General features: G+C 50.8%; 4 protein-coding genes across 4 annotated transcripts; 1 reads left to right on the top strand and 3 right to left on the bottom strand.

Moving 5' to 3' along the window:
- Positions 1-50: 50 nt before the first annotated feature.
- AA0111_g11754 (hypothetical protein) lies at positions 51-1,411 on the top strand (the record flags this gene model as incomplete). The annotated part of the gene is made up of 2 exons (XM_028645655.1): positions 51-1,084; positions 1,132-1,411. 2 exons carry the CDS (start codon positions 51-53, stop codon positions 1,409-1,411), a joined length of 1,314 nt encoding a protein of 437 aa, XP_028500617.1.
- Positions 1,412-4,128: 2,717 nt separating this feature from the next.
- AA0111_g11753 (hypothetical protein) lies at positions 4,129-5,295 on the bottom strand (the record flags this gene model as incomplete). Its single annotated transcript, XM_028645654.1, has 1 exon — positions 4,129-5,295. The coding sequence occupies one exon, from the start codon at positions 5,293-5,295 to the stop codon at positions 4,129-4,131; it is 1,167 nt and encodes a 388-aa protein (XP_028500627.1).
- Positions 5,296-7,167: 1,872 nt separating this feature from the next.
- On the bottom strand, positions 7,168-7,509 carry AA0111_g11752 (hypothetical protein; the record flags this gene model as incomplete). The annotated part of the gene is made up of 1 exon (XM_028645653.1): positions 7,168-7,509. The coding sequence occupies one exon, from the start codon at positions 7,507-7,509 to the stop codon at positions 7,168-7,170; it is 342 nt and encodes a 113-aa protein (XP_028500628.1).
- A 1,281-nt stretch (positions 7,510-8,790) lies between these two features.
- On the bottom strand, positions 8,791-11,861 carry AA0111_g11751 (hypothetical protein; the record flags this gene model as incomplete). The annotated part of the gene is made up of 2 exons (XM_028645652.1): positions 8,791-11,504; positions 11,561-11,861. The coding sequence occupies 2 exons, from the start codon at positions 11,859-11,861 to the stop codon at positions 8,791-8,793; spliced, it is 3,015 nt and encodes a 1,004-aa protein (XP_028500625.1).
- Positions 11,862-13,079: the final 1,218 nt, after the last annotated feature.

Raw genomic sequence — 13,079 nt, 5'->3', positions numbered from 1 at the left:
CAGTTCATCTCAATTCATCTCAATTCACACCAGACCCTGTTTCAGCGACAATGGCAGGAACACGCTCTTCCGCACGCAAGACCGACAACAACTCCAGTCCTGCAAAAGGGAATGATGTAGCAGCTGGCACCAAGCGCAAGCCAGAAGTTGAGCCGTCCCCAAAGCGCGATCGCAAAGCGTCGAAGAAGCAGGCGACTATCGAGGAGACAATGGACGCAAGCAAGTTGTCAGATAGCGACACGAAAGACGCTTCTGACGACGCCGAGGACACAAAGCAGGAAGAGCAATCGGAAGAGCAGGCCCAAGCGGCAGCTGCTGAAGACCTTGTCGACGCAAGCGACGCGAAAGCATTAGCCACTGGTGACGAGAAGCCTTCGACGACTGAAGAAAACACTGAAGCCGCACCCAAGGCCGATGAGATCACAAACGGAGGGACCACACAAGAGAACACCCCGGAGCAAGATGACAGCGCTCCCAAGGAGCCTACTGCAGACGGCGAAGGCGCAATCGAGTCGTCCTCCCAGCGCGCCAAGCAAATGCCATCCAACATCCTCGAAAAGGGTGTCATTTACTTCTTCACCCGTAACCGCGTCGGCATCGAAGAATCGGAAAGCGTCGGTGACCTCCAACGCACCTTCTTCGTCCTACGCCCCATGCCTTCTGGAGCCAAACTAGGTGACGGTGCACTCGCCGACTCCAACAACATCCGGCTCTTTGCGCTCCCCAAGAAGGTCTTCCCCAAGTCACACAACGACCGCTTCATGGCGTTTGTCGAGAAGGCGAACACGTCCATCAAGGAACTGAAGGAGACTTTCTTTGGCGCAAACGAGTACGAGACGAAGACACAAGGGAGTCGGCGCACAGAGCCTGTTGCGCCTGTTGCGGAGGGTGTATACGCGATTACACGTACTGAAGACCGCACATGCCATCTCGTTTACTCCACCACCATACCTTCTGAGCTTGGCGAGGTGCAGGAAGACCTCGGTATCAAAGATCAGGGTAGCTTCATCATGAGCGTTAAGAACCCTGAACGCAGTGGCCCAGCTTCTGCTCAGCTGGACCAGAAACCTGGCTTTCCCAAAGAGTAAGTAACTCGTTTATCAACAAATGTTCTTGACTGACCACAAGCAGGTTTATTGACGAATTCCGTGGATTGGCATGGGTCGAGGTCAAGCCCAAGTACTTAGACTACGAGTACTGCCAGATTCTGCTTATCGGCGAGAAGATGGAGGCCGGTGTTGAGCCGACGACCAAGGACCAGAAGCATGACAAGGAGACTCCGCAAGAGGAGATTGAGAAGTTGGAACATGAGGATGAGCTAAGAGTTGAGCATCTGCATGGTGACGACTCTGTTTATGACGATCTCAAGATTAGCAAGAAGGAATATCCTCAGGTTGCTACTACTTGGTAAGCTCGATCTGGAGCTTGATCTTATGAGGCATCGGACGATGTGTTTTTTATCTGCTGTACGAGGTGTGGGCTGTGGGCGTTTGACGGCGCAGGGTATATCACTGGACGGCTTTTTGGGGATGGGGAGTTGAATGGTGACGGTTAAAAGAGCGGATCCAGGATTTGGCTTCGTTCACAGACTTCGTAACGTGGAATCGTATTGTGCCTTTGCAAATTGCTTCACACCCGTCGTTGAACCCGCTCACATGCAAAGCTTCCTATCGGTCACGCTGAAATGAAGAACACCTGAGTGGACCACGGTAACATTGCTCTCTCCGCTTCTCAACCCCGTACACTCAGAGCGCGTAACCCATATGTAAGTTATACTTCTTGTTATATTCATCCTGCACCAAAGCGCCTTTCAAACTCGAGGTCGGTGGAAACGTTACAGTAGTGTTCAGCCTTCCATTTATACCTCGGCTCTCCGCCATCCAACTCCCTTAGACGGTATACTCTCCCATCTTGAAAGGTGTCGGGCGGCACTACTGGTGCAGTATTAAACATTTTCCAACATGTATCCTCGCCCGCCATAATGATAATCCCTGCACAGTGTGTGTCGTCCTTGCTTTGACGGAAGATGGTACTCCACTCTAGCGTATCTAAAACCGGCTGGTAGGAAGGATCATCCAGAACTTCTATGCGCTGTTCCAGCCAATTCATGTCGATAGATTCTAGGATCCGCTGTTGAGAACTATCTCTAGTCGAGATACAGTTCTCAATGTCGCGGTGGTAGCCCCTCATTCTCTTCGCAATGCCACTAAAAGAAGTTGTCCGATCGAGAAGGCGGTCGTCGAAACGAATGTGAAATTGTGTCCGAGATCTTTCCTCGCCATCCGCACGCGGATTTAGGATACTCAGCGCCATGTGCACGAAGCGCATGCGAGGAGGGCAGTAGATGGTAATGCTAGGGTAACGAAAATGAGGTGGAACCACGATAGCTTTCATCATTCGGGAAGCGGTGATTGCGTTTGCGGTCGTGACCTGAGGAATTTTGTAAATGGGGTAGAAGGTCTTGTCTGTCTTTGGAAGCCATGCTATCAATGCACTTGTGCTGCATAGCACGAGTACCTGCGTGTCTGTCTTCTCATGCGGGGTGTCTGCGCGAGTAAGCATAAAATCGACGTCATAACTATGGCAGAGATGCATGTACCGAAAGTTTTCAGTCTAAGACGACTAGAACTACTAGGACTGCTCTGTCTCGTATGAGGTGGCGGGTATTGGGAAACGGCGAGTTGTGATGATTCATACGCAATCCCGTTGATATCTGGCAGCATTTGACCATGATCCTGACCTGGAGATATTCCTTCTGCAACTTCTTGGCGAGGACAAACCTGCATCCACTTTTGGATATCTTCTCGCCCCTCAGGTGTTAGCCGATTCTGATTGTCAAAGTAGGTGCTCGCAGAAATCGCAGAACTCCTCCAATCTGTATCGGAACACGTCTGCTCAATAACTGTCAGCATCTTGAGATCCGACATTGATTGCGTCTCTTCCCGAATAAGCTGTCCCTTGAGTATCGTTGATCTGGAAGATATTGTGATCTCACCAAGCCCATCCAGCAAATCCTTCAAATCTTGAATCAAGGCGGCAAACTTCTTTGAATCCCGAATGGCCCAACGAGTCTTCTCCACAAGCCCTACTTTTCTAATATGCTCAGAGAATCCCGTATGAAATTGGACCAGTGGTGAGCTCTCAAAAGACAGCGAGCAAACCGCGCTGCCCTGAACTATTGCTTTCGAACTATTTTGCGTTGAGGATGTTTTCTCCAGACCATACTTCGACTTTAGATTCTGCGTTTCATCGAACAGTCTCTGAACGTTTGATAGTATTCTCTCGACCAGTGTCCGCGTTTCCAGGTCATCCAGAAGAGGATCTCGGTCCTGATCCGGCCTGAGTATACCCACTGCTTCGCCCCAGACCATCAATCGCCGCTTCTCTATACTGAGCTTCACAACCATAATCTCATAGTCCACGCTAGTCTTCCGGCCAATTTCAATCAGATCGAAACATTGTATACACAGAGAGAAAAGGCCAGCCAGGGAAACTGCACCAAGAGTAAGGCTGACAGGCTCCATCAGAAACTCAGGCTACAATGAACGTAGAATGTTGTGGGCTAAGCTTGGCCGAAGTGTTCTTATTGCAAAGAAGTAGGACTTTAGACAATGAAGGTGTAATAGCGAGTTGATAAGGAGTTGGGCAACAATAGATACAAGTTCAGCTGAGAAAAAGCTGGCCTTTAAGAAAGCCTTGGCAAGAAGCCTCAGGTAGTAATTGCAAGACGTAACAGGATCTATTCTAAATTTAGCAGCTGACACTCAACGCAGCCTCGTGCGGGGTAAGATGCATTCATCACGCCATTATATAAGCTGTGTCTCCTTTAGGGCTCTCTCAATTGATTTAACATTTTAGAGTAGGGTTTTAATCTCCCTTATTGTGTCGCTTAGCCTCGTTCATAAGCTTAGTAGCATAAAGCAACATACTATCTCCTACTCGTTTGACTAGGTGATCGATAAATCTAACCTCACTCCATTCACTGTCCTTCTATTATGGCTTCAATAAATCTATGACTAGGACTGACAAGCACCAAAATGTTCAACCACAAGTGTGACACCAACGTTGAACCAGTTTCATGCCATGGATGGCCGAGACGAAAGACCTCGTGTAGGTCCAAGATAAATTCTATATCAGGGTGAACCACTCATCGTCCTCGTCTGATCCTCTTTCCCAAAACTCGCCGTTCAGAATCCCTTCCACAAAAGCATGACCAATGAAGTTGAAACCCCCTGCACAAGGCCTTATAAGACAGGGCACCTTCATACCATGGAATACAACCAACAAATCTCCGACCTTGACATTGTAATTACTGATGCCCATGCAGAATTTGTTTGCTGTATGGAAAACCAAAGTCCATTGGAATAGGTGCATTGTACTGGAAAATTCATCGATCGCTTCGAAATTGTCGTCCTCGCGATCAATCTGATATGTGATTAAGTCTCCATCGCTCTTTCTTGTGTGGGTTATTAGAGAGATATTTTCGGCTACTCGATCAAGAGATTGGAAATCAGAGTACGCGCTTTCGAAAAGACCAGCAAGGTCTAAGATTGCCACGAGTTCGTCCGCAAGATTCGTGCTGCTGTCACGATTCTTGTTACGTTGTAAGGCGACTTCGAACGAGGAGTCAATACAGCTTATGAATCTCTCGACGTTCTGATACGCAACCTCAATGGTGGACATGTTTTCAGTGTTTGTCAGGGGAGGTACGGCGCGCCAAGGTTCGCTGACAGCCGCGACGTAGTCGAATCTTCTTCCTTTGACTTCGAGGTGCCTTCCGTCTAGGATGAAATTCCACATACATTGAGACGCCCCAGAACACTGTTTGTCCGTAGCAAATCCTGTAGCCAATTCTGGCGGCTTCAATAGACTGGGTGTACTTGTAGACCCGGAGAAGTCCGGCACCCAAGATGGAAATCCTGATTTTCCGACCGCTGGACCTATGGCCATCGTCATAATTTTGAGATCTTTGTCTTTCCGAAAAGAAGCAACTGTAGCTTCAGTATAAATCTGAGCAACACTTTTCTTGTAGTCTGGAGCTGGCCAATCCAATCTTAATCTCTTAGCACACCCATACATCCCATAGATCTGATCTTCTGGTCGTGTAGCATTCAGATCTGCTGTTGTCATGAGAAGTTCTGAATAATCGACATTCGTGTCTGTTCCCTGCTCTTGTTGCCAAAGATGGTACATGGCCCAACGATGACCGCGGATATACGTTCTCCAGCGGAGTGCTATTATATCCAGCTTTGAATATGGAACAAGTGTGAAATCCGCTGCGTATTGCAGGTCCATAAAGTCGAATGTGTGTTCCCCACAATAGTATACTACTCTTCGTGCTAGTACAACCTCTTGGAAGACCCAGACTCTCCAGAACCAGGGCAAGCGAAACAAAGGGTAGAGTTTGCTAAACGGAAATTCTGGGGAAGATTCTAATTGACATCAGCAACTTGATTGTAACCAGACACAAGAGACTGCCAGTGTATTCTCAAAAGTCATTCTCATGCAATTTACTATTCCTTCAAGCAGGTCAGGGGTAGAGAACTTACCAAGGACTTCATCGGCAACTTCGTCGTAGTCCCTCCTCGTTGTCTCTTTCCCCACCCCAGTTCTCTCCGCTTCCAATACAGCCATACAGGCAGCTGCTAGCCTTTTCACTGCTTTGCATGCTTCATCAGTCTTCTCGTCTTCCTCACCCAGATGCACATTCACCTGTATCGCTTTACTGTAAATCTCATCCATTAAAGCAACCTGTGCGTTTCTTTCTTGGACGGCCTGAGTATCATCTTGAGATCTTGATCAACGCAATAGATTGGAAGGTTACGGTGCACATACCGGCCTGGTTTATACAGATCGCATCTACCCAGATCAATATCTCAGACTTGCCTTTAAGCATCCGTCGTAGTGCAGCTCCGCATGATTGCGTTATCTCCAACTCTCGTTCGTCGATCAAAATGACATCTCTAGGTGAAAGATCGCCCCAAACATAGGACAACGCGAAATACTGTGGAACATCATCGAGGGAGGTCTCCACGAGAGTACCATGTAACACCTGGTTTTGCCAAGTTCTCGACTTCCCACAAAAGGAACTCGTTAGATGCAGGATTCTGAAATTACACGAGCGATTCAGAGGCGCATGTGTAAAAGTGCCGAAATTCTTACGATGTAGAGGGCGAACATGAAGCGTTCGACTGTTGAGCCAAGGATTTGGAATTGGAATGGCCCATAGCTTATGCGAATGGTAGCGGGAATTCGAAATGAAGGAAGAAAGGGATCGTGTCAAGCACATATCAGATGCTGGACTATGTGAGCTGAATCAGCGTCCTGCTTTGGTCCTCAGTATTGGTGCACGTGGTGTTGGTAGAAGAAGTAGAAGCATGGTCAGGCGGTGCGAAGTCCAAGCGCGCGGTAACCCAGAAATACGGAGGGGACACATCTATAAGAAGTTCAGCGCCAATCAGGCAGCAAAGACGCCTGTAGATCGCTTAGAGGATCAGCTGTGCGCATGGCTGCATTCTAAAGTGCATGCGAAAGGCCGAAAGAGCTGAAAATCTAGACTCGGGACATTGAGGAAGGCCGTTTGGAGTAAGCACTAATCCTTTTTGTGCTTAAGGGCGGGTCTGGGTTAACGAACAAATCACTCTCCGTTGCTAAGCCTCCTTCCCCACATGTGCAACCTCTGTGCCTTTGTTGTCGCAACCAGACATATGTTCTTTCCGCAGGGTTAGTATATGCATCATTTTAGCTAAACTGCGACCTGACTACTGGCAGTTACTCTCATGAACTCGTGGACTAGGGACTCGTACCACGAGACGATGCGAAGCTGATAGCAGTCGTGTAGCCTTTCGTCTACGAGGGATGGTCTATAACAACACCAAATCCTGACATCACTGACGCGCAAAGACGAAATAGACGGAGGCCTACAACGTCAAATGTCCAGGAGGCAAGAGCTATCATAATCGAATTACGACAAATCGCATTGTCAGCGCAAGGCAAGCGGAAAAGCACAGGTTCTCAGATAGAATATCTCTCATTTGGTTTCTCTTCCCAACAAAAATTCTACTGTACTACCATGACCATCGAATGACGACCTAGTCACAATTGCAACATACGAAAACCCATTCTCTTCTCACCAACGACTGTCGTCAAACAACCAGCGTGGAACCCCTAGGATGTACAAGACTGACGGTACCAAAGTCCCGCAATCGACACATCAAGATTACACTGCTCATTATACGGCACGACCCAGCACTGCAAAGCGTCATTCGCAGCCGGCGATCTAATCTTAACAATGACATCGCAACGCAGATGATTGACAATTCCGGCAAAAGTGTTTGGTCCATATCTCCCGTCCTTGAAAGCGACCGTGACTCTGGCTTGGTTGTGTTCCGGGTCGTTTTTCCCGTTTGATTGCACGGCGATGTCGGGACCGTTGGGCGCGGAGCACCGGCTTGTTTGGAAGCAGGCAGTGGCGCTGGAGGCGAGGATGGCGAGGGAGAGGAAGCGCATTGTGAGATGGGTCTGTGGGGGGTTAGTAGGGGAGAGTTGAAGGGATTGGTAGGGCTGTACATCTTGTTCAGGAAAGAGTGTATGTGTTGTTTCTTGGGAATTGTAAGCGGTGCTGAGTTGATGTGCGAAAGTGATGGTAGATTTGTTTGGCAGATAGAAGTCATGATGTCGAGCGGGTGTTATATACTGACTGCCCAGGTTCATGACCCAGGAAGATACACCGCCTACACACGTTCGTGAAGTTACGAAGAGTGAAGATTACTCAAGGTTTGATATGGCCTCCAGACCCGCCTCACAAACTGTACGTTGTACAGGTATAAAGTTGCGCTGGCAAGATGTTGGCCAATAGGCGCAGGCGGAGGGAGACTAGCGCCTCATTCATGACTTTGTAGTCTACTAGAACAAGGTAACAACAAGTAAGCTTACTGAAACATTCCCGTACCGAGGCCCATGCGTTCCCTTCGTACGGCCGCAACGCTGTCTCTTACGGTAACCACCGCAATTCACAAAACGACAAAGATATCTTACAAGTGTCGGACGCTATGCCCCTCTTGTTTGGCTGAATGTAACTGAAACTGCAATATTTGGACCCAGGTCCACTCTGCAGTATCGCAGCAAAGCCTACTTCACACAGTGTCGAAACCGGAGTATATGCCATATCGTGGTAACAGCACTCACGGCCAATGCAATATCTTTTGCTCATGTGCCGGTCCGTGTCTGACTAGGAGGATACAGCCTTACACCGCTACACAATGGAACAAAAAGCTACAATTGATTAATGAACAGCCACTAATCAGCGCACGGGATAAAGCATATCCTTAGCCAGGCTGACACCGACAGCGCACTTGAACCTTATACCTAAATAAAGCTACTCGACACAGTAGGAGTTGAGGAGTTGAGGAAGACCAAAGCAAGTAAACTATCCAACATCCAACAATCCACTCACTACGATCCAAAAACTCATATTGTGTAGAAACTTGTCATTGATAAGTACTACTACTAATACTTTGTCAAATATATACATATGTATAGTCAAACCAAAATATGTCGTTGAAAAAAAGCTATAACCTACTTGAAAAAAACAGAAAACGAAAAGGGGGTATCAAAATGGCGAAATCATCCACAAGTAATGGAGAATAAAGACCCAATTGTGAAAAAAGGGACCCTTGTGTGACCGCCCAATCCAAACTCCTTTTCATCTCATATGTGGGAGATTTTTCTCTTTCCCAAACGTGAACGCTCAAAATCTTTCTTCTTTCTCCGTTTCTTTCCTTCTCTTCTTCACTCCCCCATCCTCCTCGTCTTGGGACTCTTCTTAGGCGGCTGCTGATTATTAAACCCATCGCTCGTCCTCGCCCTCTTCAAATTGCCCTGGGGATTATTGTGATATTGTCCTTGTCCCCCCGTTCCACCCCCCCCCATGCTGCTCTGGCCCGCCGCCCTACTACCCGCCATACTCGCCTTCTTTGCAAGTCTAGCCGCCTCGCGGACGCCCGTCACAGGAGAGTTGAATCCACTTCCACCACCCGCCGTCGCCGCACTACTGCCCGCCTGAATATCCTCAGCAAGGCGATCCGCAAGTGCAGCGTCGTACTCTCTCTCGCTCGCCCTGACAGCAGTAGGATCCTGCTTTCTCGCCGTCGCCAACAAGTCAACGGACCCATCATCACTGTCTTCGTAGTCTGATTCGCTGCCCTCTGATACATCAGAAGCAATAGGCGCAATGTTCAAAATCTGCATAGCCGTCGCAGGCCCCCCAGAATCGCTGTCGCTGTCGGGCTCCGAAGACGCATCGGATGCAAAATCGCTGTCTACGTCGCCGGAGGAGCAGGAATCGAGGGGCAGGAATGATGCAGGTGGGAGCGTGGACGAGGGCAGGTTTTTGCGAGATGCCGAAAGAATCTTCTCTTCAATCACCCTGTGCGGGCTCGATCGCGGGGATTCGACTTCGGGAGATTCAGATTGTAGGCGGGAGTTGAGTGCGTCCTGGATGGCTTTGGGGTACAAGTGTGACATCCTCCTTGAAGCGCCATGCGATGGCGCGGTAGGAACTTGTGATCTTCTCACATGGATAGAGAAATTATCTTCTGGTTGTACGCCGCCCAGACCAGAGGCTTCGAAATCCATGAGTTCAGGGGAAGTGTTCCCGCTGTCGTCCCGAAAAGCCTCAGGCGAAAAGCCTAGGTCGTCGCCGCTTGAAACGGTGCGTGAACCAGCCACGGAGTCAACGTCCATGGGTGTAGCGTCCAGAGGGCCTCGGGGCTCGGATAGATCCATGGATGTCTTGGTCTGTGGGGACGTGGTCTGTTTGGCGCCAAGAGGCTGGGTTGTGATGGGTTGGTAGTTACCAGGCATAGTGAGGAAAGCACCGTTACGGTCTCCACTCAGATCCGTGCAAAATTTGGCCTTGGTGTAGAAGATCATGGGTCCGTCGTCGCGTCTCCTCGGCTTTGAACTCGAGCTCTGCATAATCGAACTACTAAGGCCAGAAGAGTTTCCAGCAGGATGTGGCTGATAAGAATAATTGGCTGAAGATTCCGCGTCGAAAGCGTAATAGTCGTCCTCGTTCTCCGATTCGTCCTTGTGGAAGAAGAGAGGCTTGTAGGCGAACTTGTTTTGCTCCTTCTCGCGCTGCAGCCGAGCCTGTCTTTTTGCTTTTTCGGATTCGTCGAGCATATCGCTGCTGGTGCCGCTGGTGCCCGTCTTCATTCGCTTGAACGGCGAGAGGGAGCCTGTGTCGTTTGGTGAGGCACCGCTCCAATGCTCGGACGAGCTGCCACTGCTGTGCTTGGTGACGTCGAGACCGCCCTTCCATCGAATCTTGCGTCCATCGCGAGACATTTCGAGATGGCTGCTGTACTCGTGCAAGGCATCCTTGACAAACTCGGGGGTGACGTTGAGCGTGTGCAGTTGCGCCATGTTGATGAGCAGGTTGAGGTATATCCACCCATGGCCGAGAGGTGCATCTCCGGAGTTCATGTCTGGTGGGGAGAATCCAAGATGGCGGATGTAGTTCATGTTCTCGGCAGGCACCTGAGCACGGTAAGGGTCCAAGTCAAGCGGTCGCGTAGGTCGTTGATCAGGGGAGGAGCCGGAGCCGGCAAAGTCGTGTTCCTCGATATGTAGACTGGGGCGGAATCCGTGGATAACTTCGTCCTGGGGCGTATCGTTGTCCTCGGCAGCAGCAACGGCACCTTTGTCGTTCCTGATACGTGCTTCGCGCTGGCCCTCGGGCTTGAAGTTTTGTCCAGTTGCTTCGCGCTGCTCACGGTCCGCAGTAGCTGCCGACTGAGCTACCTCCTGCTGCTGCATCTGCTGGGGGTGAGAGCCGGCTGCGGATCGCTTGCCAGCGAAGATTTGCTCCAGACGACGTACGACCATCTTCTTCTTGGACTTGTCTGTCATTGGAACGCTCTTGGTGTTTGGTAGCAGGCCCATGGGGATGTCGTGAAGGTACGACTGGATAGTTTGCTGTTGGCGGCTGTATGCGGACTTGGTCATCTTGCGGCGGTCCGAGTCTTGGTTGGTTGCGGATGAGTTGTGGCCAGAGGCGGAGAGGGAGGCATAGCCCGACTCGGCGAAGCGGGAAGTCGAAGAAGCCGTGTTGTGTGTTTGGAGGGCCGGGGTGTAGGCAGAGATGTCGGCGTACTCGTTGGCGGTGCCTTCATCGAGCTCGGAAGCGAACTTGCGTAGAGTCTCCTCGAGTTCCTTCTTCTTGTGGTCTGGCAGACCGTGGAACCTCACCTCGAACAGCTTCTCTTCTTGCAGGTGGTCATCGTAGAGCTTCTCGTACTTGCGCAGTTTCTGCTTGAGCTTCTTGTTGGCAACGGTCAGGTCGTCGATGACGCTTCGGAAGTCCTCGGTGCTGCTGCCGTCGGTGCCCATTTGGCCAAGTCCAGGGCGGTATGGGATGGCGGGATGTGCGTGGGCATACTGCGAGTTTTCGGGCGGTGTCTCTGACGAGGACGAGTTCTGGAGGAAGAAGGGCGGTTCATCTAGACCTCACAGTTAGGCATCGCTCGGCAGCGAGGTGGGTGGTGGTTCAACTCACTGTCGACAAACGACGATTTGCCGTGGCTGGCCGTGTTGTTGGTCTTCTCGAACCACTGGCCGGCGTCGCTGCTCTCGCCGGAACTGGTCTTGTTGGAGAGCAGCTGTGGCGAGACGCTCGACGGGGGATTGGCCTTGTCGCTGGCGAGGTTTGGCGAGCTCTGTGTCGTGGTCGAGGCTCTGGCTTTCCGCTTGGACGAGGCGGGCGGGCTGTGGCGGAGGGAGACGGACTTGTAGGCTGGTGGGCGGCGTGGGTGGGATTGCGCAGCGGCAGGAATGGTTCCTGGACGCTCGTTCATCATGGCTGCGGTGCAAAGGGTTGGCGGGTCTACTCCGGGAGGATGTTCTCCATGTGCGCTAGGTGGTGAGTGTGAATGCTGCTCGAGTGCTGGGCGGGGCTGTCGAATAGCAAAGTTGGCTGGGGAGATTGTAGGTTAGTGAGTTCGAGGCCATGATGGGCATACATCTTCATGTCGACGCCCGTTTCGATGCTCTCGATTTCTACGATGCCAAGAAACTGCATGGGGATCGAGTGTACCTGGGAGAGAGGCAGCATGTGGCGCTCCCGGGGCTAGAAGCAAGCGACTATCACCCGCGCAATCGCCGATTGCATCGACTCTCTCAACCCAGAGACTGCCAACCTGAGACCCTTTGCCAGCTCTCGATGCCTCGATGCCCCTCGACATCGCTGATTCATCTCCCAATCGCTGATGGCCGTGGCTTGATGCTGACACCTGTACACATTGCCCCGTCAAAGCAACTGCACTGCGCGTCCATGCGACGGGTACTAGACCCACATCTGGCACTCTGAACACAACAGCACAAGATGCCCTGCCTCCATCGAGATTGCACACAACTAGCTCCGCCTATCCCCTCTAAAAATGAGGTCACTTTTGCAACGGCTGGGACGCGCACATCGATTCCCTGGACCCTGATCTGACCTTGGTTGTTCGGCTTCCTGAGCCTCGCGTGTTTGATTGGCGTCTCTGCTACTGCACTTGAATCGAATGCGCCCTGCTCAATCGCCCTGGGCATCGCCCATCGAGCGGCTGGTCACAAATCAAGGGTCCAGCTGCACCGCTGCGCCAATCCTTCCCTCTCACGCATACGTTGCAAACGGGTCTCGTCACGCCTGGATACGTCTGGATCCTCAGCTGTTTGCCGTCTTGACCGAGCTACTGACCATGACTGCTGCCCGTATCCCAGAGTGCGCCGCGAATATTTTTTGTTCTCACGAGTGGGGTGATGCCACTTTCTATCTAAGATCACCGATTGAGCTCGGATCGCAGATTACTTGTTACAGTAACTCCAAGGCAGGGCCGCTCCGGAAACACCTTCCGGTCAAATCATCGAACTGAAACCCAAATATCGTTTCGTAAGTCTATCAGGTGCACCACAGCATCACCGACACTAGTTACAGACTTAGTGTCCCCATAGTTCGACGGTTTTGGAAGGTATGGGAAAATTGGAGGACATGTTCGTACAGTAATTGCGACATCTGACATCTCATCGAGATCGAT

Source organism: Alternaria arborescens (assembly GCF_004154835.1).
Source record: "Alternaria arborescens strain FERA 675 chromosome Unknown contig_57, whole genome shotgun sequence".
Taxonomy (NCBI): domain Eukaryota; kingdom Fungi; phylum Ascomycota; class Dothideomycetes; order Pleosporales; family Pleosporaceae; genus Alternaria; species Alternaria arborescens.
The sequence above is the reverse complement of the archived record's forward strand: the minus strand, read 5'-3'. Positions and strand labels throughout refer to the sequence as shown.